Below are 27,222 nucleotides of genomic sequence, written 5' to 3' on the forward strand. Positions count from 1 at the left end.
CTTCACTTCTCAGGGCCTCAGTGACCTCATCTGTAAAATGAGGATGAAGACTGTGAGCCCCCCCCGCGCGGGACAACCTGATCACCTTGTAACCTCCCCAGCGCTTACAACATAGTAAGCGCTTAACAATAATAATAATAATAATGTTAGCATTTGTTAAGCACTTACGTGCAAAGCACTGTTCTAAGCACCGGGAGGGATACAAAGTGATCAGGTTGTCCCACGTGGGGCTCACAGTTTTAGTCCCCATTTTCCAGATGAGGGAACTGAGGCCCAGAGAAGTCAAGTGACTTGCCCAAAGTCACACAGCAGCATGGCTCGGTGGAAAGAGCATGGGCTTTGGAGTCAGAGGCCATGGGTTCGAATCCCAGCTCCGCCACACGTCTGCTGTGTGACCTTGGGCAAGTCACTTAACTTCTCTGAGCCTCACTTACCTCTTCTGTAAAATGGGGATTACGACTGTGAGCCCCCCGTGGGACAACCTGATCACCTTGTATCCCCCCCAGCGCTTAGAACGGTGCTTTGCACATAATAAGCGCTTACTAAATGCCATCATCATCAAGTGGCAGAGGCGGAATTCGAACCCATGACCTCTGACTCCAAAGCCCGGGCTCTTTCCGCTGAGCCATGCTGCTTGTCAAATGCCATCCTTAGTAGCAGCATGGCTCAGCGGAAAGAGCCCGGGCTTTGGAGTCAGAGGTCATGGGTTCAAATCCCGGCTCCTTCAATTGTCAGCTGTGTGACTTTGGGCAAGTCACTTCTCTGTGCCTCAGTTACCTCATCTGTAAAATGGGGATTAAGACTGTGAGCCCCCCGTGGGGCTACCTGATTACCTTAATAATAATAATGGCATTTGTTAAGCACTTACTAGGTGCAAAGCAATCAATCAATCATTTATTGAGCGCTTACTGTGTGCATAGCACTGTACTAAGCGCTTGGGAATTACAAGTTGACAACATACAGAGACAGTCCCTACCCAACAGCGGGCTCACAGTCTAAAAGGGGGGGACAGAGGACAAAACCAAACATACTAACAAAATAAAATAAATAGAAGCGCTGGGGAGGAGACAAGGTGATCAGGCTGTCCCACGTGGGGCTCACCGTCTTAATCCCCATCTTCCGGATGAGGTAATTGAGGCCCAGAGAAGTGACTTGCCCACAGTCGCACAGCTAAGTGGTGGAGCGGCATTTGAACCCATGACCTCGGACTCCAAAGCCTGTGCTCTTTCCACTGAGCCACGCTGCTACCTTGTTACCTCCCCAGCGCTTAGAACATAGTAAGCGCTTACTAAATGCCATCATTAGTAATCAATCAATCAATCAATCGTATTTATTGAGCGCTTACTATGTGCAGAGCACTGTACTAAGCGCTTGGGAAGTACAAATTGGCATCACATAGAGACAGTCCCTACCCAACAGTGGGCTCACAGTCTATTAGTAGTAGTAGTAGAGGGGGGAAGTGGGAGAACCGGACGGGGCTGGTATTAGCCGGCGGGGCGGGGCTCCATAGCGCCCCGCAGCGGGGGTGTCGGGCATTTTCCCCGGCAGGTCCTCCTCTTTCCCGCCCCCCGGGGCGAGCCGCGCTGTGATTGGGCCGCGGGAGGGGGACCCCGGGCGGCTGGCCAATCAGCGCGGGGGGGGAGCGCGAGGCCCGGGGCTGGGCGCGCGCGGGGCGGGGACCAAGTCGACTTTGCAGAGCTCGTCCAAGGCCCAGCCCGACTGTGACTCACCCTCCGTCCCCTTCCTCCTCCTCCTCCCTCCTTCTTTTTTCCCCCTGTATCCCGCTCCAACCCCTCCTTGCGTCGCCTCTGCAAACTTTCCTCCTCCCGGTTCCCGTGCGGCTCAGGTGCCCCCGGGAGCCCATGGTCCGGGGCCCCCGTCGCGGCTATGAACGGGGCGGTGGCCCTGCAGGTGCTGTGCTGGATGCTCAGCCTGGCCCGGGGCTCTGAGCTGGGCGGGTCGCAGGCAGGTAAGCGATGGCCGCTGTTGGGGAGGGACCGGCTCCCTGTGTTGCCGACTTGGACTTCCCAAGCGCGTGAGAAGTCTGTCTCCCCCCTTTTAGACTGTGAGCCCGCTGGTGGGCAGGGACTGTCTCTAGAGGTTGCCAATTTGTACTTCCCAAGCGCTTAGTCCAGCGCTTTGCACACAGCGCTCAATCAATACGATCGATTGATTATCATCATCATCAATCGTATTGATTGAGCGCTTACTGCGTGCAGAGCGCTGGACTAAGCGCTCGGGAAGCAGCGTGGCTCACCGGAAAGAGCACGGAGTTCATGGGTTCAAATCCCGGCCCTGCCAGATGTCAGCTGTGTGGCTTGGGGCAAGTCACCTAACTTTTCTGGGCCTCAGTCACCTCATCTGTAAAATGGGGATGAAGACTGTGAGCACCCCCGTGGGACAACTTGATCGCCTTGTAATCTCCCCAGCGCTTAGAACAGTGCTTTGTACATAGTAAGCGCTTAATAAATGCCATTATTATTATTATAGTACAGTGCTCTGCACACAGTAATCGCTCAATAAATACGATTGATTGATTGATTGACGGGAGAAGGAGGGACGGACGGACGGAGGCCTTCGAGCTTCGGGGCGCCTGCCCCGTCGGGGAGGAGGAAAGTTTGAGCCACCCGCGACCCCTCTTTCATTCCTTCATTCAGTCGTATTTATTGAGCGCTTACTGTGTGCAGAGCACTGGACTAAGCGCCTGGGAAGTACAAGTTGGCATGCCTTCATTCAATCGTATTTATTGAGCGCTTACTGTGTGCAGAGCACCGCTTGGGAAGTACAAGTTGGCATTCATTCATTCTGTCGTATTTATTGAGCGCTTGCTGTGTGAAGAGCACTGGACTGAGCGCTTGGGAAGTACAAGTTGGCATTCATTCTGGCGTATTTATTGAGCGCTTACTGTGTGCAGAGCACTGGACTAAGCGCTTGGGAAGTGCAAGTTGGCATTCATTCATTCAATCGTATTGAGCGCTTACTGTGTACAGAGCACTGGACTAAGCGCTTGGGAAGTACAAGTTGGCATTCATTCATTCAATCGTATTTATTGAGCACTTACTGTGTGCAGAGCACTGGACTAAGCGCTTGGGAAGTACAAGTTGGCATTCATTCATTCAGTCGTATTTATTGAGCGCTTATTGTGTGCAGGGCACTGGACTAAGCGCTTGGGAAGTACAAGTTGGCATTCATTCATTCAGTCGTATTTATTGAGCGCTTACTGTGTGCAGGGCACTGGACTAAGCGCCTGGGAAGTACAAGTTGGCATTCGTTCATTCAGTCGTATTTATTGAGCGCTTACTGTGTGCAGAGCACTGGACTAAGCGCTTGGGAAGTACAAGTTGGCATTCGTTCATTCAGTCGTATTTATTGAGCGCTTGCTGTGTCTAGGGCACTGGACTAAGCGCTTGGGAAGTACAAGTTGGCATTCATTCATTCAGTCGTATTTATTGAGCGCTTGCTGTGTCTAGGGCACTGGACTAAGCGCTTGGGAAGTACAAGTTGGCATTCATTCATTCAGTCGTATTTATTGAGCGCTTACTGTGTGCAGAGCACTGGACTAAGCGCTTGGGAAGTACAAGTTGGCATTCGTTCATTCAGTCGTATTTATTGAGCGCTTGCTGTGTCTAGGGCACTGGACTAAGCGCTTGGGAAGTACAAGTTGGCATTCATTCATTCAGTCGTATTTATTGAGCGCTTATTGTGTGCAGGGCACTGGACTAAGCGCTTGGGAAGTACAAGTTGGCATTCATTCATTCAGTCGTATTTATTGAGCGCTTGCTGTGTCTAGGGCACTGGACTAAGCGCTTGGGAAGTACAAGTTGGCATTCATTCATTCAGTCGTATTTATTGAGCGCTTACTGTGTGCAGAGCACTGGACTAAGCGCTTGGGAAGTACAAGTTGGCATTCGTTCATTCAGTCGTATTTATTGAGCGCTTACTGTGTGCAGAGAACTGGACTAAGCGCTTGGGAAGTACAAGTTGGCATTCATTCATTCAGTCGTATTTATTGAGCGCTTATTGTGTGCAGAGCACTGGACTAAGCGCTTGGGAAGTACAAGTTGGCAACGTAGAGAGACGGTCCCTACCCAACGGTGGGCCTTCTTGGGGGAGTCGCTCCGCGGGGACCCCCCACCACCCCCGGTCGCCCGGGGCGGAGGACCCAGGTGAACCGGGGCCCTGGGAAAACTTGCTGGACTCCCCACTTCTCGGGTTTCGTCCGCTGCCGGGTTTCGGTGGCGGGGGGGGAGGGGGGAGCTGTTGTTTTGGCGAAACAAGGCAGGCCCCACCCCGTTCTCCTCTTTTGGGGTGTGGGGGGGGCAGCCCAGGGCGGGACCCAGACAAGCGAAAGGACCAAGTCCAGGTGATAAGGGATGGGGGAGAGAGAGAGAGGTGGCCCGTCCCGCCCTCCACTCAATCAATCAATCAATCAATCGTATTTATTGAGCGCTTACTGGGTGCAGAGCACTGGACTAAGCGCTTGGGAAGTCCAAGTTGGCAACGTCTAGAGACGGTCCCTACCCGACAGTGGGCTCACAGTCTAGAACGAGGAGACAGACAACAAAACATATTAACAAAATAAATAGAATGGATATGTATAAGTAAAATAAAGAAATAAATAGGGCAGTAAATCCGTACAAACCTAGCAGGCCTGCCCTAGTTCAATCAATCAATCAATCGTATTTAGTGAGCGCTTACTGTGTGCAGAGCACTGGACTAAGCGCTTAGCCCTAGTTCCTCCAAGACAAAAGCAGGCAAACGCCCCGTGCCCCCTGCTGAGGCCCGACAGTTGGGTAGAGACTGTCTCTATATGTGGCCAATTTGTACTTCCCAAGCGCTTAGTCCAGTGCTCTGCACACAGTAAGCGCTCAATAAATACGATTGATTGATTGATTGATTGATGGTTACCCCCTGTTTCCCCAAGCTAAAGCCAGTCAATACCTCTGTTCCCCCCAATTAAAACCAGACATACCCCCTGTCCCCCAAATCACAGTCGTATTTATTGAGCGCTTGCTGTGTGCAGAGCACTGGACTAAGCGCTTGGGAAGTCCAAGTTTGCAACATATAGAGACAGCCCCTACCCAACAGTGGGCTCACAGTCTAAAAGGGGGGAGACAGAGAACAAAACCAAACCAAGCAGGCGAACCCCCTGTCACCCGGCTGTCTCTCTATGTTGCCAACTTGTACTTCCCAAGCGCTTAGTCCAGTGCTCTGCACACAGTAAGCGCTCAATAAATACGATTGATTGATGATTGATTGGCACATCCCCTAGTTCCCCGAGCCCAAAGCAGGCGTCCCCCCCAGCCCAGACCAGGCGTATTCCTTTGCCCCCCCCAGCTAAGACCAGGCGAAATCTCTGCCCCTTAGCTGAGGTCAGAGAATCAATCAATCGTGCAGAGCACTGTGCTAAGCGCTTGGGAAGTCCAAGTTGGCAACATATAGAGACAGTCCCTACCCAACAGTGGGCTCACAGTCTAAACCCCCGACACCCCCCGCCCTGCGAACTCATAGCTAAAAGAAAGCCTTGTCCCTACAACTAAGACCAGGTGAGCCCCCTGCCCCCCAATTAAGGCCAGGCGAGCCCCCTTTCTCCCCTGCTAAGGGCTGACGTCCTTTCTGCCCCCGCACCCAAGAACCCACTATCCTCAAGCGCTTAGTACAGTGCTCTGCCCACAGTAAGCGCTCAAGAAATACGATTGATTGATTCTGCCACCCCACTTCCCAAGAATAGGCGCCCCTTCCCCAAGGAGGATGGAGACTCCAGACTTTCCCCCGGGGTCTGGAGAAGAGACCGGGCCGGGGGCTGGGGGGGGGGGGGGGGTTGTCATCATCATCAATCGTATTTATTGAGCGCCCACTGTGTGCAGAGCACTGTACTAAGCGCTTGGGAAGTCCAAGTTGGCAACACACAGAGACAGTCCCCACCCAACAGTGGGCTCTGACCCCCACGGTTGGGTGGAGGGGGCGGCTGGCGATTCAAAAAAAGAGAGCAAGGGGCTGGGCAGGGTTGGGGGGCTGCACCTGTCCCTCCCCCGCAGTTGCCGAAACTAAATTTAGGCTCCGGAGCCTTGAACTGGACACTCCCGCGCGGGGGAGGGGGCGGAGGGGCCTCTTCCCCAGTCAATCCCACCTGCCTCCCTTAGCAGAGTTTTAGGGAGTTTCCTCGCTCTCCGGGGCCTCTAAACTGCCCGGGAAATAATAATAATAATGATGGCATTTGTTAAGCGCTTACTATGTGCAAAGCACTGTTCTAAGCGCTGGGGAGATTACAGATAGCCACGAGGAGAGAGGCAGGCGTCGGGGCTGTCAGTTCCCGGAGTTGGGGTGGGGGGTGGGGGTTAGACGACCCCCTCCCATCCCATCCCTCCCCTCCCCTGTCCCTTATCTAATTCTCCCAGCCTCTGGGCATCCGGCCCCGTCTATCCCCGACTATGGCTCCTTTGTCCCCGCTGCTGGACAAGGGGGGCGGGAGGGGGGGAGGCCCCGGATTGGGGGGAGGGAGGGGGCCCTGCCCTTCCCCTGCCACATTCCCGGGGGGTCCCGTCTCCCCACCGCTTAGTACATCATCATCATCATCAATCGTATTTATTGAGCGCTTACTGCGTGCGGAGCACTGGACTAAGCGCTTGGGAAGTCCAAGTTGGCAACATAGTCCCTACCCAACAGCGGGCTCACAGTCTAAAAGGGGGAGACGGAGAACAAAACCAAACAGACTAACAAAATAAATAGAATAGATATGTACAAGTAAAATAAATAAATAAATAGAGTAACAAATATGTACAAACATATATACAGTACGGTGCTCTGCACACAGTAAGCGCTCAATAAATACGATTGATTGATTGCCCCTGCCCCTCCTGGACGCGGCCCACCGACGGGCAGGGGCTCCCACAGGCCGAAGCCCCCCACCCTTCCCCGTCATCAGTGGGCAGGAGGGCTTCTCCAAGCGCCTAGTACAGTGCTCTGCACACAGTAAGCGCTCAATAAATACGATTGATTGATTGATTGATTGATTGATTCTCGGGCTCCCTGCCGTGCCGGCCCACGTCCTCCCCCGGGCCCGGAATGCCCCCAATCCCTCTGCCCATCTGCCAAGCTCGCTCTCTTCCTCCCTTCAAGGCCCTACTGAGAGCTCACCTCCTCCAGGAGGCCTTCCCACACTCAGCCCCTTCCCTCCTCTCCCCCTCGTCCCCCTCTCCCTCCCCCCATCTTACCTCCTTCCCTTCCCCACAGCACCTGTATATATGTATATATGTTTGTACATATTCATTACTCTATTTATTTATTTTACTTGTACACATCTATTTATTTTATTTTGTTAGTATGTTTGGCTTTGTTCTCTGTCTCCCCCTTTTAGACTGTGAGCCCACTGTTGGGTAGGGACTGTCTCTCTATGTTGCCAACTTGTACTTCCCAAGCGCTTAGTACAGTGCTCTGCACACAGTAAGCGCTCAATAAATACGATTGATTGATTATTACTCTATTTTGCTTGTACATATCTATTCTATTAGTATGTTTGGTTTTGTTCTGTGTCTCTCCCTTTTTAGACTGTGTGCCCACTGTTGGGTAGGGACTGTCTCTATATGTTGCCAATTTGGACTTCCCAAGCGCTTAGTCCAGTGCTCTGCACACAGTAAGCGCTCAATAAATACGATTGATTGATTGATTATTACTCTATTTTGCTTGTACATATCTATTCTATTTTGTTAGTATGTTTGGTTTTGTTCTGTGTCTCCCCCTTTTTAGACTGTGTGCCCACTGTTAGGTAGGGACTGTCTCTGTATGTTGCCAACTTGGGCTTCCCAAGCGCTTAGTCCGGTGCTGTGCACACAGTGAGCGCTCAATAAATACGATTGGTTGATTGATTAATTGGGGGACGGTCCGGGTCCCAGTATGTTTCCCTGCCTCCTTGAGCCCGCCTCGCCCGCCTCCCGCTGAGCTGGCACTGCCCGGGGGCAGGGCGGGTGGTGCCAGCTGGTTCTGTGCCCACCTCCACGCCTACCCCGGTTGGGGGGAGGGCGGAGCGGAGGCCGACGCCCCCCCCCACCTGGGCCCCTGGCCGCCTCCGAGGGGATGGGTGCGAATCCCGCGCGGCCAGGGAGCAAGGTGGGGGTCTTATCTGCGGGCCGAGAGACAAAGCCCCCATTGACCGCCCCCCTCCCCACTTAAGTGAGGTCACATCTGAGGCCTGGGCGGGGGCCGGGGTTGGGGCAGCCCCCTCCAATCGGGCAGAATCGCCCCATTGTGGGCCCGGCCGCCCCCTCCCCACCCCCACTTCGGGCACAATGGACGCTGTGTGCCCCGAGGAAGGGGGGCCCGAAGTCTCTTTATTCCCGGGACCCCGTGAGGGGGGCTACACTGTAGCCACCCCCTCCCCCTGACTTGCCTCCCTGCCCTTAGGGCCAGCTCCCTCCTCTCAGCCCCCCCGACTCCCTGTGCCTTTTCTAGACTGTGAGCCCACTGTTGGGTAGGGACTGTCCCTATATGTTGCCAACTTGGACTTCCCAAGCGCTTAGTACAGTGCTCTGCACACAATAAATACGATTGATTGATGGATTGCCCTCCCAGAGGTGTGGGGGGATCCGGCTGTCTGGGCTGCGGGGGGGGAGGAGGTTTCAGGGGGGCAAATCCGACGCCCCCCTCGTCTCCATCCCCCCCATCTTACCTGATTCCCTTCCCCACAGCACCTGTATATATGTTTGTACATATTTATATTACTCTATTTTACTTGTACATATCTATTCTATTTATTTTATTTTGTTGGTATGTTTGGTTCTGTTCTCTGTCTCCCCCTTTTAGACTGTGAGCCCACTGTTGGGTAGGGACTGTCTCTATGTGTTGCCAATTTGTACTTCCCAAGCGCTTAGTCCAGTGCTCTGCACATAGTAAGCGCTCAATAAATACGATTGATTGATTGATTGATTATTTTGTTAGTCTGTTTGGTTTTCTTCTCTGTCTCCCCCTTTTAGACTGTGAGCCCACTGTTGGGTAGGGACTGTCTCTCTGTGTTGCCAATTTGTACTTCCCAAGCGCTTAGTCCAGTGCTCTGCACATAGTAAGTGCTCAATAAATACGATTGATTGATTGACTGATTCTGTGCCCCGACCCCCAGTGTGCACGGGGACCTTGAACGGGCTCAGCGTGACCGGGGATGCCGAGAACCAGTACCAGACGCTGTACAAGATGTACAACCGGTGCGAGGTGGTCATGGGGAACCTGGAGATTGTGCTGACCGGATACAGCCTGGACCTGTCCTTCCTGCAGGTCAGCCCCGATGGGCCGGCCCCTGCCCCGCTCCGCGGCCCCGTGGGCTCGGACCCCCAAGGAAGGCGGCGTGAGGGGTGGAGGCGAGGACAGAGACGACGGCCCGTGGGCTTGGACTCCCAGGGATCCACTCATTCGATGGTTATTTATTGAGCGCTTACTGTGTGCAGGGCACCGTACTGAGCAATGTAACAATACACTTGACACATTCCCTGTCCACAACGAGCTCACAGCCTAGAGTTCAGTCCATCCCGGCTCCGCCCCTTGTCTGCTGTGTGACCTTAGGCAAGTCACTTCACTTCTCTGAGCCTCAGTTCCCACAGTACACTGACACATTCCCTGTCCACAACGAGCTCACAGCCTAGAGTTCAGTCTATCCCGGCTCCGCCCCTTGTCTGCTGTGTGACCTTAGGCACGTCACTTCACTTCTCTGAGCCTCAGTTCCCTCCTCTGTAAAATGGGGATTGAGGCTGTGAGCCCCACGTGGGACCCCTACCCCTTCTAGACTGTGAGCCCACTGTTGGGTAGGAGCCGTCTCTATATGTTGACAGCTTGGACTTCCCAAGCGCTTAGTACAGTGCTCTGCACACAGTAAGCGCTCAATAAATACGATTGATTGATTGATTGACAGGGACCGTGTCCAACCTGATTTGTTGTATCCACCTCAGTGCCTTGCTCGTAGTAAGCGCTTAACAGATACCACAATTATTAGAGGGGGAGACAGACATCAATAAACAGCATGGCTCAGTGGAAAAATCCCGGGCTTTGGAGTCGGAGGTCATGGGTTCAAATCCTGGCTCTGCCACGTCTGCCGTGTGACCTTGGGCAGGTCACTTAACTTCTCTGAGCCTCATCTGTAAAATGGAGATTAAGACTGTGAGCCCTATGTGGGGCAACTTGATCATCTTGTATCCCCCCCAGTGCTTAGAACAGTGCTTTGCACGTAGTAAGCGCTTAAGAAATGCCATTATTATTATTATTATTAAATAAATCAGTGACGGATATGGACATAAGTGCGGGGGCGGGGGGGAGTCCGTGGGCTCCCGGGGGTCCGTCGGGAGGGAGCCGGAGGTCGGGGGGGAAGGATCCGCGTGTGAGTAACTGCCTCGTGCCCCGCAGTGGATCCGGGAGGTGACAGGTTACGTGCTGGTGGCCATGAACGAGTTCTCGGAACTGCCGCTGCCCAACCTGCGGGTGGTACGGGGCACTCAGCTCTACGAGGGCAAGTTCGCGCTCTTTGTCCTGCTCAATTACAACACCAACAGCAGCAGCCACGCTCTGCGCCAGCTCCGCCTCACCCAGCTCACCGGTCAGAGTCCACGCTCCCTGCCCACGTCCCCCCCGCCCGCCCCCCGCCCCTGGCACTGGGGGAAAACAAGCAGGAGGTGGATGGCCCCGGGCCCCGCCTCACCTGCCAAACCGGATCCCGGACAGGTGTCTGTGTGAGGAGCCCAGCCCTCCCCGCTCCCTCCCCGGCAGCCCCCGCCCCCCCCCCCCGGGAGAGGGGTCGCGGGGTGGGGGCTGGTGTGGGGCTGGCACGGCCCTGACCCGCTCCCTCCCGGCCCCCCCCAGAGATCCTGGCCGGGGGAGTTTATATCGAACGCAACGAGAAGCTTTGCCACATGGACACCATCGACTGGAAGGACATCGTGCGGGATCACCGGGCCATGATCGTGGTCAACGGCAACGGGCAGAGCTGTGAGTGGCGCCGGCCCCTGCACCTTGAACGCCGTGCCCAGCCTGCCAACTGTGCCCCAGCCTTTCGCTCGGGAACCCAGGCCGGGCTAGCAGGGCGCTGGTCGAGGGTTTAGATTTAGGGTTCCCCCGGTGGGATCCCTTACACTGGCCTGGGGCCTGAGGTGGGGTGGGGGTGTCCACCCCCCTGATGACTTGTTTACCATCTCTCCAGGTCCTCCGTGCCACGAGAAGTGCGGCGGCAAGTGCTGGGGTCCCGGGCCGGAGAACTGCCAGACCTGTGGGTACCGACCCCCCTCTCCCCGGGCAGGGGTGCGAGGGGCCCGGACGGAGGCCGTTCCCTTCCCTGATCCCGCCCTCCCCTCCCGTCCCCTCCAGTGACCAAGACGATCTGCGCTCCCCAGTGTAACGGCCACTGCTTTGGCCCCAACCCCAACGAGTGCTGCCACGACGAGTGTGCGGGGGGCTGTGCGGGACCCCGGAACTCCGACTGCTTCGTACGCCCGCCGGGAGGCTGGGGGTCGGGGGGAGTGGTAGAGAGAAGCAGCTTGGTGTGGGGGAAAGAGCTCGGGTCTTGGAGCCGGCAGGTCGTGGGTTCTAATCCAGGCTCTGCCACTTGTCTGCCGTGCGGCCTTGGGCAAGTCAGTTCACTTCTCCGTGCCTCACTTACCTCATCTGGAAAATGGGGATTAAGACGGTGAGCCCCTTGCGGGACAGGGACTGTGTCCAACCCAATTTGCTCGTATCCACCACAGTGTTCGGTATAGTGGCTGGCGCACAGTAAATGCTTAACAGACACCGTAATTACTATTATTATTATTGTTCGTAGAGGGAGGGGGAAAGGTCGGGACGCCGGTTAGTCCACGTCGGGGTAGGGGGCGGGTCTTGGGGTGCGCGCTGAACACCATCGTCATCAATCGTATTTATTGAGCGCTTACTGTGTGCAGAGCTTGGGAAGTACAAGTTGGCAACATATAGAGACAGTCCCTACCCAACAGTGGGCTCACAGTCTAAAAGATGGGGGGGGGGGTCTTAGGTGGCTCTCCTTGGGGCGGGGGCGAAGTTCTGCTCCATGTCGGGCGGCTTTGTCCGTGGGGGCGAGCAGGACTCGGACTCCCCAGTAGGGATAGAGAGCCGGGGGACGGACGAGTCTGCCGGGATCCCGGCTCTGACCCCGGCTCTGCCCCCCAGGCCTGTCGACACTTCAATGACAGCGGGGCCTGCGTCAACCGGTGCCCGTTGCCCCTCATCTACAACCAGCTCATGTTCCAGCTGGAGCCGAACCCCAACATCAAATTCCAGTTTGGGGGAGTCTGCGTGGCCAGCTGTCCCCGTGAGTAGCCGGGTGGCGGAGTCAGCTGTCTCCGGGGGTGGGGAGGGGTTCTGGCCGTCCCCGTAAATAGAAAGGGGGGTGGGCGGAGTACGGTGGGCGCCGCTGGCACAGATGGGTGTATCTGTGACGGACTGCCTCCCACCGCCTCCTCTCAGATAACTTCGTGGTGGACCAGACGTCCTGCGTCCGCGCCTGCCCCGGAGACAAGATGGAAGTGGAGCGGGGCGGGGGGCTGCGTTTCTGTGAGCCGTGCGGGGGGCTGTGCCCCAAAGGTGAGGGGGAAGTTAACTCCGGGAGTCCCACCCCCCCATTCCCACCCGGTCCCCTCTCCCGGCCTCCCCCAACGGCCTCCCTTCCTCCCCGCGCAGCCTGCGAGGGGACGGGCTCTGGGAGCCGCTTCCAGACCGTGGACTCCAGCAACATTGACCGGTTTGTGAACTGCACCAAGATCCTGGGCAACCTGGATTTCCTGGTCACTGGCCTGCAAGGGTCAGTCGCTCCCCAAATCCTGACCCCAGCCCAACCCTCCCGGTCAATCAGTCGGTGGTATTTATTGAGCTCCGTGTGCAGAGCGCTGTACTAAATGCTTGGAAGTGTACAGTAGACTTAGTTGCCCTCAAGGGCTTACGATGTACTGTGTGCCACACCTTATACTAAGCGCTTGCGATCGTCTGGTAGAGATAGTAGGTACCGTATCTCTGCCTTCAATCAATCAATCAATCAATCGTATCTATTGAGCGCTTACTGTGTGCAGAGCACTGTCAAGGAGCTTGCAGTCTACTGTGCTCCAAATACCGTTCTGAGCCCGCTGTTGGGTAGGGACCGTCTCTATATGTTGCCAACTTGTACTTCCCGAGCACTTAGTACAGTGCTCTGCACACAGTAAGAGCTCAATAAATACAATTGATTGATTCAAAGAGCTTACACTCTGGTCATTCATTCATTCAGTGTATTTATGGAGCGCTTACTGTGTGCAAAGCCCTGTACTAAACTCTTGGGAGAGCACACCCTAACGATAAACAGACACGCATTCCCTGGCCGCAGCGAGATCACAGTCTAAATGCTGTGTTCCGAGCATCGTACTAAGCGCTTGGGAGAGTTCAGTAGAGGTAGTAGACGCGTTCCCTGCCCTCCAGCAGCTTCCCATCTAGCGGGGGACTTCCTGCTCACCGGCATGCAGCTGTCAGGCCGTCCCTAACCCTTGGACTACCACCCTCAACCCGGACATCCTGGCCACTGCCCTGCAAGCGTCAGCCCCTCCCTGATCCCTCTTCCTGCCCCCCCAGGCCCATCCGGTCAGTCGGTCAGATTTATTGAGCACTTGTGTGCAGAGCACTGTACTCAGCGTTTGGGAAAGTACACTAGAACAATATAACAGACACATTCCTTGCCCACAGTGAGCTTACGGTCTAAAGGGAGAGACGGATGTTAATATAAATAAACAAAATTGCAGATACGTACATAAGTGCCGTAGGGCTGGGAGGGGAAAAGAATAAAGGGAGGACCCCCGTCCCTTCCCTCTCTTCCCCCACCCCGGCTAAAACTCGGCTCTCCTCCCCCAGGGACGCCTGGCACAACATCTCCGCCCTGGATCCGGAAAAGCTCAATGTGTTCCTCACGGTCCGAGAGATCACCGGTGAGCGTGGCCAGAGGGGACCGAGGGGGCCGGGGGGGCTCTGGGGTCAGCCCCGAGGTCTTCTGCTTTGTCCAGCTCGGTCAGAGAGAGCCCCGGCGAGAGTGGACAGAGGGGGTCGACGGGGCTGGGGGGCTCTGGGGTCAGCCCTGAGCTCGCCCCTTTGGTCCAGGTTACTTGAACATCCAGTCGTGGCCTCCCCACATGCACAACTTCAGCGTCTTCTCCAACCTGACCACCATTGGCGGGCGGAGCCTCTACAAGTGAGACCAGGAAAAGGGGCAGGGAGGCCGGGGGGATGACGGGACAGGCCTGGGTCCCCCTCTGCCCAGCTCCGGGCCTCTCCCTAGGGATCCGACACCCCCCTACCACCCACCATTCTGCTCCTCCTCTGCCCTAACCCCTCTTCTCTGATCTTCCCCCAACTCTGCCCTGCCCCCAAGTTAATAATAATAATAGCGGTATTTGATAAGCTCTCACTACGTGCCAGTAATTGTACTAAGCATTGGAGTAGGTGCAAGATAACCAGTTGTGCCCCCGCTCCTGACTGATCTGTGCTCTCTGCTCCCCCAACCTACACGCTCCTCCTCTACCTCCTCACTCAGACCCGCTAGTTCTGGCCTCCACCCCCGGCTCCGCTCTGCGCGCTGACCCCCGCCCTCTGACCGCCCCCCACCCCGTCCCCGCAGCCGCGGTTTCTCGCTGCTCATCATGAAGAACGCCAACGTCACGTCGCTGGGGCTGAGGTCCCTGCGGGAGATCAGCGCGGGCAGCGTTTACGTCAGCTCCAACCAGCGCCTCTGCTACTACCACTCCCTGAACTGGTCGCGCCTGCTCCACGGGGACCGGACCCAGCAACTGGACATCAAGAAGAACCGGCCAAAGAAGGAGTGCGGTCAGCTGGGGGCTGGGCCTGACGGGGCGGGGGTCTAACGGGGCCGGCCAGCCCGCCGCTGACCGTCCTCCCCAACAGAGGCCGCGGGCCTGGTGTGCGACGGCCTGTGCTCCGACGGAGGCTGCTGGGGTCCCGGGCCCGGCCAGTGTCTCTCCTGCCGCAACTACAGTCGCGACGGCGTCTGCGTCCCCAACTGCAACTTCCTCTCGGGGTACGGCGACGGGCCGGGATCGGGGAGCGGGGGCCGGGAGGCTGGGGACGCCGTGGGCCGGGACGGAGCCTCCACCCAGCCTGGGCGGAGTTCGGGGGTGACCTTTCCCGTTTCCTCATCCCGCCGGCCAGGGAGCCCAGGGAGTTTTCCAGCGAGTCCGAGTGTTTCCCCTGCCACCCGGAGTGTCGGCTGGTGGAGGGCGGGGCCACCTGCAACGGCTCGGTACGGCTGGCTCGGGGAGGGACGGGGGCTGGGGTCCCGGGAGAGGGGATGGGGGCCAGGTCCTGAAAGAAGGGAGGAGCCAAGACGGCGTTCACCCCTCCCCGCCAGGGCTCCGACGCCTGCACCCGCTGTGCCCGCTTCCGGGACGGGCCGCACTGCGTGGGCAGCTGCCCGCATGGGCTCCTGGGGGTCAACGGTCCCATCAACAAGTACCCAGACGGTCAGCACGAGTGTCAGCTCTGCCATGAAAACTGCACTCAAGGGTGAGGGGCCGGGGCTCCCGAGGGTGGGGAGGCTCACCCCGGGGGGCGGGGGCTGACCGCATGTGACCCCGGCGCACGTGTCTCCTCCGTCAGGTGTGACGGTCCAGGACTGCAGGGCTGCCTGGGCGTACCCCTGCCCGGGACGAGGTATGGAGCCGGGCGGCGGGGAGGACAGGCCGGTGGGGGAGGAGGTGGGGCCGGAGGAGAAGCGGCCTCTCTCTAACTCTCTTGTCCTTGTCCTTCTTCCCTCACGCCCCCCTTCCCCATGCCCCTTGCAGCAAGGCCCCTTTGGTGGTGAGCCTGGCGATGGTGGGAGGCGTGGTCCTGCTCACCCTGGCCTCTGTGCTGGCCCTGCTCTACTGGCGCGGACGCAAGATCCAAAAGAAGAGGGCCATGCGACGCTACCTGGAGCGTGGAGAGGTCAGGGGGCCGCGGGAGGGTGCCGGGGGGGCGGCAAGCAGCGGCACGCTCCACTGTGAGACCACGAGACACCCCTCCCTCCCCATCAGTAGACCCCCTCGTCACCCGTCATCCGGGTACGGGTTCGTTCAGTGATCGGCGAGGCGAGAGAGAGCGAGAGGCCGGGGACGGAAAGCCTAAGTTTTATATGAAATTTATTCCGCGAGGTGAATTGAATTTATGTATCTGTTTAGGCGCAATGGATTGAGCTTCCCTTTCGGGAGGAGTATAATCAATTGGCAATATTAGAGCTTCCCTACACGGGAGGAACGCAATCATCCGTTAATCGCGCTTGGGTGAGTTGGCTAACTCTCACCCATGTGCACTTCCCGCTCGGGAAGAATCTACTTACTTTCCCACATGGGAAGAATTCATTCCATTCCCCGCGCACGTGGTGGGCGGCCAGCTCTCACAGTGCGCTCTCCCTGCGTGGGAGGAATCCGCTCGTAATTCCCATCAGCAGCGGGATACCTGGGTCCCACCCACGAGACACTCACCCATCCCGCGGCCCTTGCCTCAGTGTGTTGGTTCTGGTTGTAGAGCGGGCGTCTGCCCTTCTGGGCAGGGAGAGACACTTGGGGGGCTGCTGCTGCGTGTCCTGGTGTTCTGACCCCGAAGGTCAGAGGCGACAGGTATTTATTGCCTGTGCCCTAGGCCATTCCAGCCTCAGTCTATCCAATCTCTGCCCTCTCCGCCTCCTCCATACCTAATTTGATCGGCACGGGGGCGAGGGACACCTTCTGTATTCCCAGCTCGGGCTGTCAATCTAGCAGATTTGGTCGCGGGGGTCCCACCCTCACGTCCGAGTTCCGCCTGCTGTCTCAGGTGGTCACGAGATAGCTTTTGACCTTGAGATGGCCGGTACCCAAGGGTCACCTCGGGACACCCCCGCCCTCGAATCAATCCTCAACGAGGACCCACCGGCGACCCTCGCACCCAGCCTGACCTTTGACGCCCTTTCCTCTCCTCCCGACCGCCTCCACCTTGAACCCTCCCTCGTCATCCTGCGGGTCCCAGGTTAGGGGGTGACCGGCTCCGTCAGCCAGTCAACATCGCCGATTGAGCTCCCACTGGGCTGAGCGCTTGGGAGAGGACCGTAGCGTTAGTAGACACGACCCCTGCCCTCAGGTGGTTTACAGTCTACAGTGCGCACGACACTGTGACAAAGCTTGGGAGAGGACAGTAGCATCGGTAGACGCGATTCCTGCTCTCGAGGACCGTATAGTCGAGTAGGGGAGACAGGCGCGAAAATCAGCTACAGGCAGCGTACGTAGGATATGGTTGTAGGTGTTGTATCGAAGAGAAGCAGCGTGGCTCGGTGGAAAGAGCCGGGGCTTTGGAGTCAGAGGCCGTGGGTTCAAATCCCGGCTCCGCCACGTGTCTGCTGTTTGACCTTGGGCAAGTCACTTAACTTCTCTGAGCCTCAGTTACCTCATCTGTAAAATGGGGATTAAGACCGTGAGCCCCACGTGGGACAACCTGATCACTTTGTATCCCCCCAAGCGCTTAGAACAGTGCTTTGCACATAGTAAGCGCTTAACAAATGCCAACATTATTATTATTATTATTAAATCCCGGCTCTGCCAATTGTCAGCTGTGTGACTTTGGGCAAGTCACTTAACTTCTCTGAGCCTCAGTGACCTCATCTGTAAAATGGGGATTAAGACCGTGAGCCCCACGTGGGACAACCTGATCACTTTGTATCCCCCCAAGAGCTTAGAACAGTGCTTTGCACATAGTAAGCGCTTAACAAATGGCACCATTATTATTATTATGATTATTAAATCCCGGCTCTGCCAATTGTCAGCTGTGTGACTTTGGGCAAGTCACTTAACTTCTCTGTGCTTCAGTTACCTCATCTGTAAAATGGGGAGGAAGACTGCGAGCCCCCCATGGGACAACCTGGTCGCCTTGTAACCTCCCCAGCGCTTAGAACGGTGCTTTGCACATAGTAAGCGCTTAATAAATACCATTATTATTATCTAACGCAGTGCGTAGTACAGTGCTTGGCACGTGGTAAGTAGGGGAGACAGGCGCAAAAATCAACTACAGGCAGCGTACATAGGATATGCTTGTAGGTGTATCTGACGCAGTGTGTAGTACAGTGCTTGGCACATGGTAAGTGCTTAGTAAATACAACTATTATTAGTAGTAGTAGTTCTACAAGAAATTCTGAATACAAAAGTGCCTAGGTGATGCAAAAGTGCTGAAGAGGCAGGTGGTTGGGGGGGGATATAGGGTGAGGAGATGGATGAATCAGAGCAGGCTTCCTGGAGGAGGTGTTATTTCAGAAGGGCCTTGAAGATGGGAGAGCAGAGGACTGCTGGGTGTGAAAAGAGGAGGGAGTCCAGGCAGGAATGAGGGTTGCAAATTGGGGCGTAAAGGGAGAAGAACAAGGCTTCCAGGAGACAGAGAGCCGACCGAGGGCCATAATCATCATCATCATCATCAATCGTATTTATTGAGCGCTTACTGTGTGCAGAGCACTGGACTGAGCGCTTGGGAAGTCCAAGTTGGCAACACATAGAGACAGTCCCTACCCACCAGTGGGCTCACAGTCTAAAAGGGGGAGACAGAGAACAAAACCAAACGTGCTAACAAAATAAAATAAATAGAATAGATATGTACAAGTAAAATAAATAAATAGAGTAATAAATATGTACAAACATATATACAGGGAGAAGGGAGAAGCAGCAGAGCATAGTGGATACAGCTCGGGCCTGAGAGTCAGGAGGTCATGGGTTCTAATCTCGACTCCGCCGCTTGTCGGCTGAGTGACCCTGGGCAAGTCACTTCTCTGTGCCTCGTTTTTCTCATCTGTAAAATGGGGATTGAGACTGTGAGCCACGTGGGGCTTGTATCTACCCCAGCGCTTAGTACGGTGCCTGGCACATCGTAAGCGCTTGACAAATGCCATAATTACTATTATTAAAGCTGATGATAATAATAATGATGGTATTTGTTAAGCGCTCACTATGTGCAAAGCACTGTTCTAAGCGCTGGGGAGGTTACAAGGTGATCAGGTTGTCCCACGGGCGGGGTCACAGTTTTAATCCCCATTTTCCAGATGCGGGAACTGAGGCCCAGAGAAGTTAAGTGACTTGCCCCAAGTCACACAGCTGACAGTCGGCGGATCCGGGATTCAAACCCATGACCTCTGACTCCAAAGCCCGGGCTCTTTCCGCTGAGCCACGCTGCTTCTCCGATGGGCGGGAATTGGATGCCGAGAGGGCTGGGCAACCAGGAGAGGTTTGGAGGGTTTGAGGAAAATGATCCGGGCAGCAGAGCGAAGTACAGCCTGGAGGGGAGAGAGTCTGGAGGCGGGGAGGTCAGTGTGGAGACCGAGGCAGGTGATGATAATAATGGTATTTCTTAAGCGCTTACTGTGTGCCAGGCACTGTACTAAGCCCTGGGATGGATACAAGCAAATCAGGTTGTACTCTCCCAAGCACTTAGTACAGTGCTCCGCACTAAGTGCTCAATACAGTTGAATGAATGAATGCATGAATGATTGACAATGCTGGTGGTTTGCGTGTGAGAGAGACTCCTGGGGTGGGGCGTGAGAGAGAGAGACAGACACACACTCTCCCTGGCCACCCTCCACAGAGCCTTGAGCCCCTGGACCCCAGCGAGAAGGCCAATAAAGTCCTGGCCCGCATCTTCAAGGAGACCGAGCTCCGGCGTCTCAAAGTCCTCGGTTCCGGCGTGTTTGGCACCGTGCACAAGGTGGGGCGGGGCCTGGGACGGGGTGGAAGTGGGGCCGGGGCCTGGCGGAGCCGGGGGGTCGGGCTGACCCCGCTCCCCCGAACCCCAGGGCGTGTGGATCCCCGAAGGCGAGTCCATCAAGATCCCCGTCACCATCAAGGTGATCCAGGACCCGAGCGGGCGGCAGGGTTTCCAGAGCGTCACCGACGTGAGTGGGCCGGGGGGTTGGGGGGCCGGGAGACTGCGGCGACGGGGGGCAGCTGGGTGTCCCAGGGGACTGGGGGTGCCGACCCTGTGCTCACTCCCGGTGCTGCTCCCACCCCCACAGCACATGCTGGCCATGGGCAGCCTGGACCATGCCCACATCGTGCGCCTGCTGGGCCTGTGCCCCGGGGTGACGCTGCAGCTGGTGACCCAGTACCTGCCCCTGGGTTCCCTGCTGGACCACGTGAGGAGGCACCGGGACGCCCTGGGGCCTCAGCTCCTGCTCAACTGGGGCGTGCAGATCGCCAAGGTGGGCGCTGGCGGGGCCACGGGGGCTGGGATTGCGGATCGCCGGGGTGGGCGGCGGCGGGGCCGCGGGGGCTGGGGGGCACAGGTGGCCAAGGTGGACGCTGGTGGGGCCACAGGGGCCGGGGGGTGCGGGTCACTAGGGTGGAGAGTCTGGGGCGGCGTTCGGGTTGCCAATTCAGGGACGGATGGGAGTTGGGAGGTTGCAGGTGGGCATCAGCGGGAGTGAGGACCGGGCTTCTCCGACCTGAATGGTGTGCCCCGTCCCGCGCCCGCCCGCCCGCCCCTGCAGGGCATGTACTACCTGGAGGAGCACGGACTCGTGCACCGGAACCTGGCCGCCCGCAACGTCCTGCTCAAGTCTCCCAGCCAGGTGCAGGTGGCCGACTTCGGCGTGGCCGACCTGCTGCCCCCCGACGACAAGAAACTCTCCCATGGCGACATCAAGGTGGGCCCGGGGAGGTGGCGGGGCGGGTCGCCAGTCCCTTGGGGCAGGGGCGTGATTCCCCTGTGACCTCTTTCCCTCCTCCCCGCTGACCGCCCCCTCCATCCCCCCGGCCTCCTCCGCTCTCTCCCCAGACCCCCATAAAGTGGATGGCCCTGGAGAGTATCCACTTCGGAAAGTACACCCACCAGAGCGACGTCTGGAGCTACGGTCAGTGCCCGGCACCTCACGGTCCCCGCTCCGTCCCCTCCGGCCTCGCTCCGCCCTCCCGCACCTCCCCTCACTGCCTCCCCTCCACCCCGCTGCCTGCCCCGGCCCAGGTGTGACAGTGTGGGAGCTGATGACGTTTGGGGCGGAGCCCTACTCCGGCCTGCGTCTGTCCGAAGTCCCCGACCTGCTGGAGAAGGGGGAGCGGCTGGCCCAGCCCCAGATCTGCACCATCGACGTCTACATGGTCATGGTCAAGTGTGAGTCGCCCCGCCGACATGGCCAACCCACCTCCCCTTGCTCACCCTGCCGACCTCACCTCCGCGCCACCCCCCTCCACCGCCCCAGCCAATAGCCACCGTCCCCTGCCGACCTTCGCTGGTGCCCACGGGCCCTCCGCCGATCCTGCCAACCCTCACGGACGCCCACCACCGTCTCCCCTCCCTTCCCCCCCGCCACTGACCCTGGCCCGGCCCGTGGGCCCCTGCCACCATCACCTGCCCCCCACTGATGCTCATGGGCATCCACTGCCCCCGCCACCCCTCCTGACTCCCTCCAGGCTTGCTGCCCCCACCAACCCTTAGTGACCCCCGCTGACCCCCTGCCGACCACCACCCTCCCCCGGGCCCTCACCTCCCCTTAACCAATCCCCCCGTGCCCACGCCAGGCTGGATGATCGATGAGAACATCCGCCCGACGTTCAAGGAGCTGGCCAACGAGTTCACCCGCATGGCGCGTGACCCGCCCCGCTACCTCGTCATCAAGGTGCCTCCGGTGGGCAGGGCCCAGTTGGGGCAGGCGCGGGAAGGGGGTGGGGACCCGCCCCCCACCGAGATGACCGGCAGCCCCTGGGTGGCCGTGCCCACGGGGTCTCAGACCGTGCTGGTGGGGGGGACTCTGCTCTCTAGCCCATCAGCGTGGTTTTTTGCCATGCCCCTGCCATCATCGGCACCTCCCCCAGCCCCTCTCCCGCCACCCTTCTCCCCACCGTACCGCCAGACGTGTCCCTTCCCGTTCCTCTCCCCACAGAGGGAGAGTGGGCCGGGCCCTGTCCCCTGCCCCCTCCATGCCACGGTTCTAATCAATCTATCAACCAATAGTAGCGAGCGCTTACTGTGTGCCGAGCACTGTCCTGAGTGCTTGGGAGAGTCCAGCACAGCAGAGTTGGTGGGGACGTTCCCTGCCCACCACGAGCTTCCAGTCTAGGTCCGACCCCGTCCGTCCTTCTCCCCTCCGCACAGAGGGAGAACGGGCCGGGCCTGGCCCTGAACGACAAGGATGTGGAGGTGCTGGCCCTGGAGCCAGAGTTGGACTTTGACCTAGAGGATGAGCTGGGCTCTGTGGTCAGCCTGCCCCTCAGCCAGCCGGCCCGGCCCCGCGGGGTAAGACCAAATCAATCCCTCAGCAACACCGACTGAGCGCCCGCTGTGTGGGGAGCACTGACTGAGCACTTGGGAGAGGACAGTCCAGCCCAGTGGAGTGCAATCCTGCCCTCAGGGAGCCTCCAGACTAACAGCGCCGACAGACACAAAGTAGTCCCCAGGAGGAGACAGAGGAGAATGGACAAGGAGAGGGGAGAAGCGGTCAGGGCCTCCAACCCTCACGGTGGGCTCGTTGCCTGGTCCGGGAGGGCGGTAGTCCAGTCGGGCAGTGACAAGTTGCTGGACCAGTTTGGAAGGAGAGGCGGGGTGGATTCTGGAGATATCTTTGGGGCTAATGGAAGGCTTTAAGGCAGCCTGGATGGGGTGAGCCGGGATGAAATAATAATAATAATGGCATTCATTAAGCGCTTACTATGCGCCGAGCACTGTTGTAAGTGCTGGGGAGGATACGAGTTGATCAGGTTGGCCCACGAGGGGCTCACAGTTTAAATCCCCATCTTACAGATGAGGTAACCGAGGCACAGAGAAGGGAGGGGAAGAGTGAAAGAGAGGGGAAGTCGAGGGTAACGCCAGGGCCACCGACTTGAGAGACGGGGAGGATGGTGGTGGTGTCCACCGTGCTGAGAAAGTCACGGGGAGGAGAGGGTTTGGCGGGGAACAGGAGGAAATGAGTTGTTTTAGCCCATCGCCTCACCATCTCCGGATGACTTCTCTCCTGTCTCTCCTGCTCCTGGAGGGGTGGGGACCCCTTGGGGGAAGGGTCTGGGATCCCCCAGAACTCCCTAATACACCTCCCCCCGCCCATCCCCAACCAGAGCCACAGCCTGCAGAGCCCAGGGTCGGGATACATGGCCATGAACCAGCCTAGCCTCGGCAGCTCTCAGCAGGTACGCCAGCCCACTGCTCTCCCAGCCCCGCTCACGGACCTCCGACCCCTGACCCCTCAGTTGGGCCTAGAAAGGAGACAGACCCAGGGCTGGTGGGCGAGTCGGGGTCCAGAGGAAATGGGTCATGGGGGCGATGGTGGTGGGCTGCTCTGCCCACCCCCTCACTCCTTACAGATGAGGTCTCTAAATCCCCATTTCTCTTTGGTCTCTTCCCATGTCTCCGGTCTCACTTCTCTCTGGTCACTCCCCGTGACTGTGGTTTCTTCACGTGTCTGTTGGATCCTTCCCCGGGATCTCCCTGGATCCGTCTGGTCGGGTCTCCCGCCTGGCCTCTCTTCCTTCCCCACCGCGGGTCCGTCCGCCCGTCCGTCCGTCTGCGGTCTGCCTGCGTGACCCGGCCTCGCAGGCCGGAGGGCCTGGGGGGGAGCGGCCCCAGCGCCCGAGCTCCTTGCACCCGAACCACCGGGGCCGGCTGGCGTCCGAGTCGTCGGAGGGACGGGGCACCGGTTCGGAGCCGGAGCTGCAGGAGGGGCTCTCGCTGTCGGGGAGCCTCTGCTACAGTCCGCGGCCCCGCGGGGACAGCGCCTACCACTCCCAGCGCCACAGCCTGCTCACCCCGCACACCCCGCTCACCCCCACCGGCCTGGACGAGGAGGATGCCAATGGCTACGTCATGCCTGACCGTCGCAACAAAGGTGACCGAACGCTCGAGCCCCGGGGCTAGAAATGAATCGGGAAAGGCCTCAGCCAATGCGTGGTATTTATCACGTGCTTACTGTGTGCAGAGCACCGTACTAAAAACACTTGGGAGAGTACAGTCCAACAGAGTTCATAGGTACCCTGCCCACGATTGAGCTCACAGTTTAGAGAGGGAGATAGACATTAACGTAAATAAGTAAGGTACGGATACGGACGTAAATGCTGTGGGGCTGAGGGAGGGGGGCGAATCCAAGGGCAAGAGCGACGAGGGAGATGAGGGCTCAGTAGGGGAAGGTCTCTTGGAAGCGATGCGATTTTAATAAGGCAGGGAGAGTGGTGGTGTGGCATAGGCGGACACGGGCAAGGTGTCGGCGATGAGAGATGAGATCGAAGCACGGCGGGTAGGTTGGCGTTCGAGGAGCGAGGTGAAGGTGGGAATTCAGAAGGGCTTGGAAGATGGAGAGAGCGGTGGTCTGCCAGGGGCGAAGGGGGAGGATGTTCCACCCGATGGGGCAGGGTTGGGGGAGCAAGGGATGGTCGGGGAGAGAGAGAGGAGATTGCAGAAGCAGCATGGCTCAGTGGCCGGGCTTTGGAGTCAGAGGTCATGGGTCCAAATCCCGGCTCTGCCAATCGTCAGCCGTGTGATTTTGGGCAAGTCACTTGATTTCTCTGTGCCTCAGTTACCTCATCTGTAAAAGAAGGATTAAGACTGTGAGCCCCCCGTGGGACAACCTGATCCCCTTGTAACCTCCCCAGTGCTTAGAGCAGTGGTTGGCACATAGTAAGCGCTGAACAAATACCAACATTCTTCTTATTATTATTGTCGAAGCCCAGGGCGTAGGTTGAACCTGAAAGGAGCGAAGTGGGCGAGCTGGGGTGGAGTGGGAGAGGAGCGAGAATAAGGAAGAGGGGAGTCAGTTAGTCGTATTTATTGAGCGCTTACTGTGTGCAGAGCACTGTATTAAGCGCTTGGGAGAGGACACTAACAATACAACAGATACATTTACCCACCCACCGCGCTGTAACAATACAACAGAAACATTACCCACCCACAGCGAGTTTACAATCTAGAGAGCTGAGGGATTAAAGGAAAAGCTGACGGACAGAGGTTTCTGCTGGATGTGGTGAGGGATGGACAACCGGGGAGGGTTTTGGTATGAGCGGGAAGATAGATGCGGAAGGACATTTTACCAGAGTGATCTGGCCATTCATTCATTGTCAGTCAGTCTTATTTATTGAGTGCTTATTGCGTGCAGAGCACTGTACTTAAACGCTTGGAAAGTACAGTTCAGCAACAGATAGAGACAATCCCTTCCCAACAACGGGCTCACAGTCTAGAAAGGGAAGACAGACGACGGCCAGCAGAGTGAAACCCGGATTGGAGAGACTGGAAGTGGGGAGGTCAGCCAGGAGGCTGATGCAGTAGTCCCCCTCTAGACTGTGAGTATGTGTGGGCAGGGAATGTGTCTGTTGATTGTTCTAGTCCCCTAAGCGCTTAGGACAGCGCACTGCTCTACACACGGTAAGTGCTCAATAAATACGATTGAGTGACAAGTGAGATGGGACAAGTGCCTGGAGAGGAAGGGGCGAAGACTGGAGAGATTGGGAAGCAAGAGCCCGCAGGATTTGGAGATGGAGGTTTAGGGAGAAAGAAGAGTCTTCTCAGTCGATCAGGGTTATCGACTGAGCGCTTACTGTGTACCAAGCCCTGTACTACGCTCCGGGGAGGGTACAACGTAACAGAGTTGGCCGACACGTTCCCCGCCCGCGACGAGTGCTCTGCACACAGTAAGCGCTCAATAAATACGATTGATTGATTGATTGACGAGACCGTCCCCACGTTCTGCCCACCAGGTTTCCCCGGCTCGCGGGACGGCACCCTGTCCTCGTCCATGGGGCTCAGCTCCGTCCTGGGCACCGAGGAAGAGGAGGCCGACGGCGCCGACCAGGAGGAGGAGGAGGAGGATGCCGACGAGGAAGAATACGAGTACATGAACCGTCAGCGGAAGCGAGGGCGGGCCCCCGGCCCCGCCACGGCTCCCGCCCCGAGGCCCCGGTCCCGGCCGGGCTCCCTGGAAGAGCTGGGCTACGAGTACATGGAACTGAGTTGGGAGCAGAGCGCGTCGCTGGGCAGCACCCACAGCTGCCCCTTGCAGCCCGAGCCCCCGGGGCCGGACGCCGCCGCCGCCACCGACGACTACCAGTACATGAACCGGCGGGGCGGGGGCTGCCCGCTGGGGGCCGGGGACTACACGGCCATGGGGCCCGGGAGCCCTCCGTCGCCCCCCGCCCCCGGGGACCAGGGCTACGAGGAGATGGGGACCCTGCGGGGGGTGGGTTCCGCCGGGCGCCAGCCCTGTGCCCGTGATGCCCGCCTGAAGCCCCTGCGCTGCCTGGAGGTGGCCGACTCGGCCTTCGACAACCCTGACTACTGGCACAGCCGCCTGTTCCCCAAAGCCGGGGCCCCCCGCTCCTGACCCCGCCTGGACCCCTCTCTGACTCGCCCCACCTCCGGCAGCTGTCGGCCTCGGGCCCCCGGCCCGTTTCTCACTTACTTTTTTACCGAATCAACGGGATTTTACCCGATTTCGCCCCCTCTCTCCCTCCCTTGCATCCCCCTCCTCCCCTTTTGATCCAGCTCCCTCTGGGAGTGGAGTGGCCGGGTGTGTGAGTGGGTGTGTGTGGATGTGTGTTGGGGTGGGGGGGTGGATGTGTGTTTGGGGAGGGGGGATGTCTCGGAAGCTATGAAGGATCAGCCTTCCCCCTGCCCCCCTCCGTCCTCTCCCACCGTCAGGGAGGATGGGGCACGGGGAGAGCGTGGGACCGCGGCCCACTGATTTTCCTTTGAGAGGGTGGGGGTGGAGCGAGGGAGGCAAAGACACCCCCCACTCCCGGCCCCAGTCTGGTGGTCGTGCATGGGGGCTTAGACCGGGCGGCGGCCAAGTGACTGCTTGAACTCAGGGCCGGAGGGGGACGGGTGGAGTGTTGGGAGAGCGACCCTCAAAATCCCCTCCATTTTGGGACTCGGATTTCCCCCCCGCACTAGCCCCCCATCACTGAAGGAGCCTGTGTTTATTTTTTTTTTTACGTTTCAATAAATTGGTGAAGTTTCCCATTTGGGTGGGCTGTGGTGTAGGGATTGGGGGGCGGCGGTGGAGCTCAGCCACCAGGGCAGTAGGGTTCGCCTAACTCTGCCCCGGGGAAATGTCGGGCAGTGGGCACACCTGGGTCCCAGCCTTGGGCGTACTGCTGCTCCGCGGGCGGCCCAGGGAGCCCAGGAAACCAGCCCGGCCTGCTCGGCCTGTCTGACGGGCTGCAGCGGGCTGGGGACACTGAGGAAGGAGGGGCAGATGGGCGGACTGATGATGGACGGACTCACAAGAGACCAACCGCCATCACCCCAGAGGCCTCC

General features: G+C 58.1%; 1 protein-coding gene across 1 annotated transcript; it reads left to right on the forward strand.

Annotated features, from left to right (window-relative positions):
• The first annotated feature begins 1,726 nt into the window (after positions 1–1,726).
• On the forward strand, positions 1,727–26,661 carry ERBB3 (erb-b2 receptor tyrosine kinase 3). Its single transcript, XM_038752382.1, has 28 exons — positions 1,727–1,969; positions 9,113–9,264; positions 10,384–10,573; positions 10,837–10,962; positions 11,174–11,239; positions 11,338–11,456; positions 12,151–12,292; positions 12,448–12,564; positions 12,661–12,781; positions 13,855–13,928; positions 14,098–14,188; positions 14,615–14,820; positions 14,899–15,031; positions 15,163–15,253; positions 15,362–15,516; positions 15,610–15,663; positions 15,795–15,936; positions 19,582–19,701; positions 19,790–19,888; positions 20,009–20,194; positions 20,483–20,638; positions 20,770–20,845; positions 20,956–21,102; positions 21,510–21,607; positions 22,084–22,224; positions 23,040–23,111; positions 23,518–23,806; positions 25,665–26,661. The coding sequence occupies exons 1-28, from the start codon at positions 1,888–1,890 to the stop codon at positions 26,285–26,287; spliced, it is 4,068 nt and encodes a 1,355-aa protein (XP_038608310.1). The 5' UTR covers positions 1,727–1,887; the 3' UTR covers positions 26,288–26,661.
• Positions 26,662–27,222: the final 561 nt, after the last annotated feature.

This window comes from Tachyglossus aculeatus, chromosome 10, assembly GCF_015852505.1.
Source record: "Tachyglossus aculeatus isolate mTacAcu1 chromosome 10, mTacAcu1.pri, whole genome shotgun sequence".
NCBI classification, from domain to species: domain Eukaryota; kingdom Metazoa; phylum Chordata; class Mammalia; order Monotremata; family Tachyglossidae; genus Tachyglossus; species Tachyglossus aculeatus.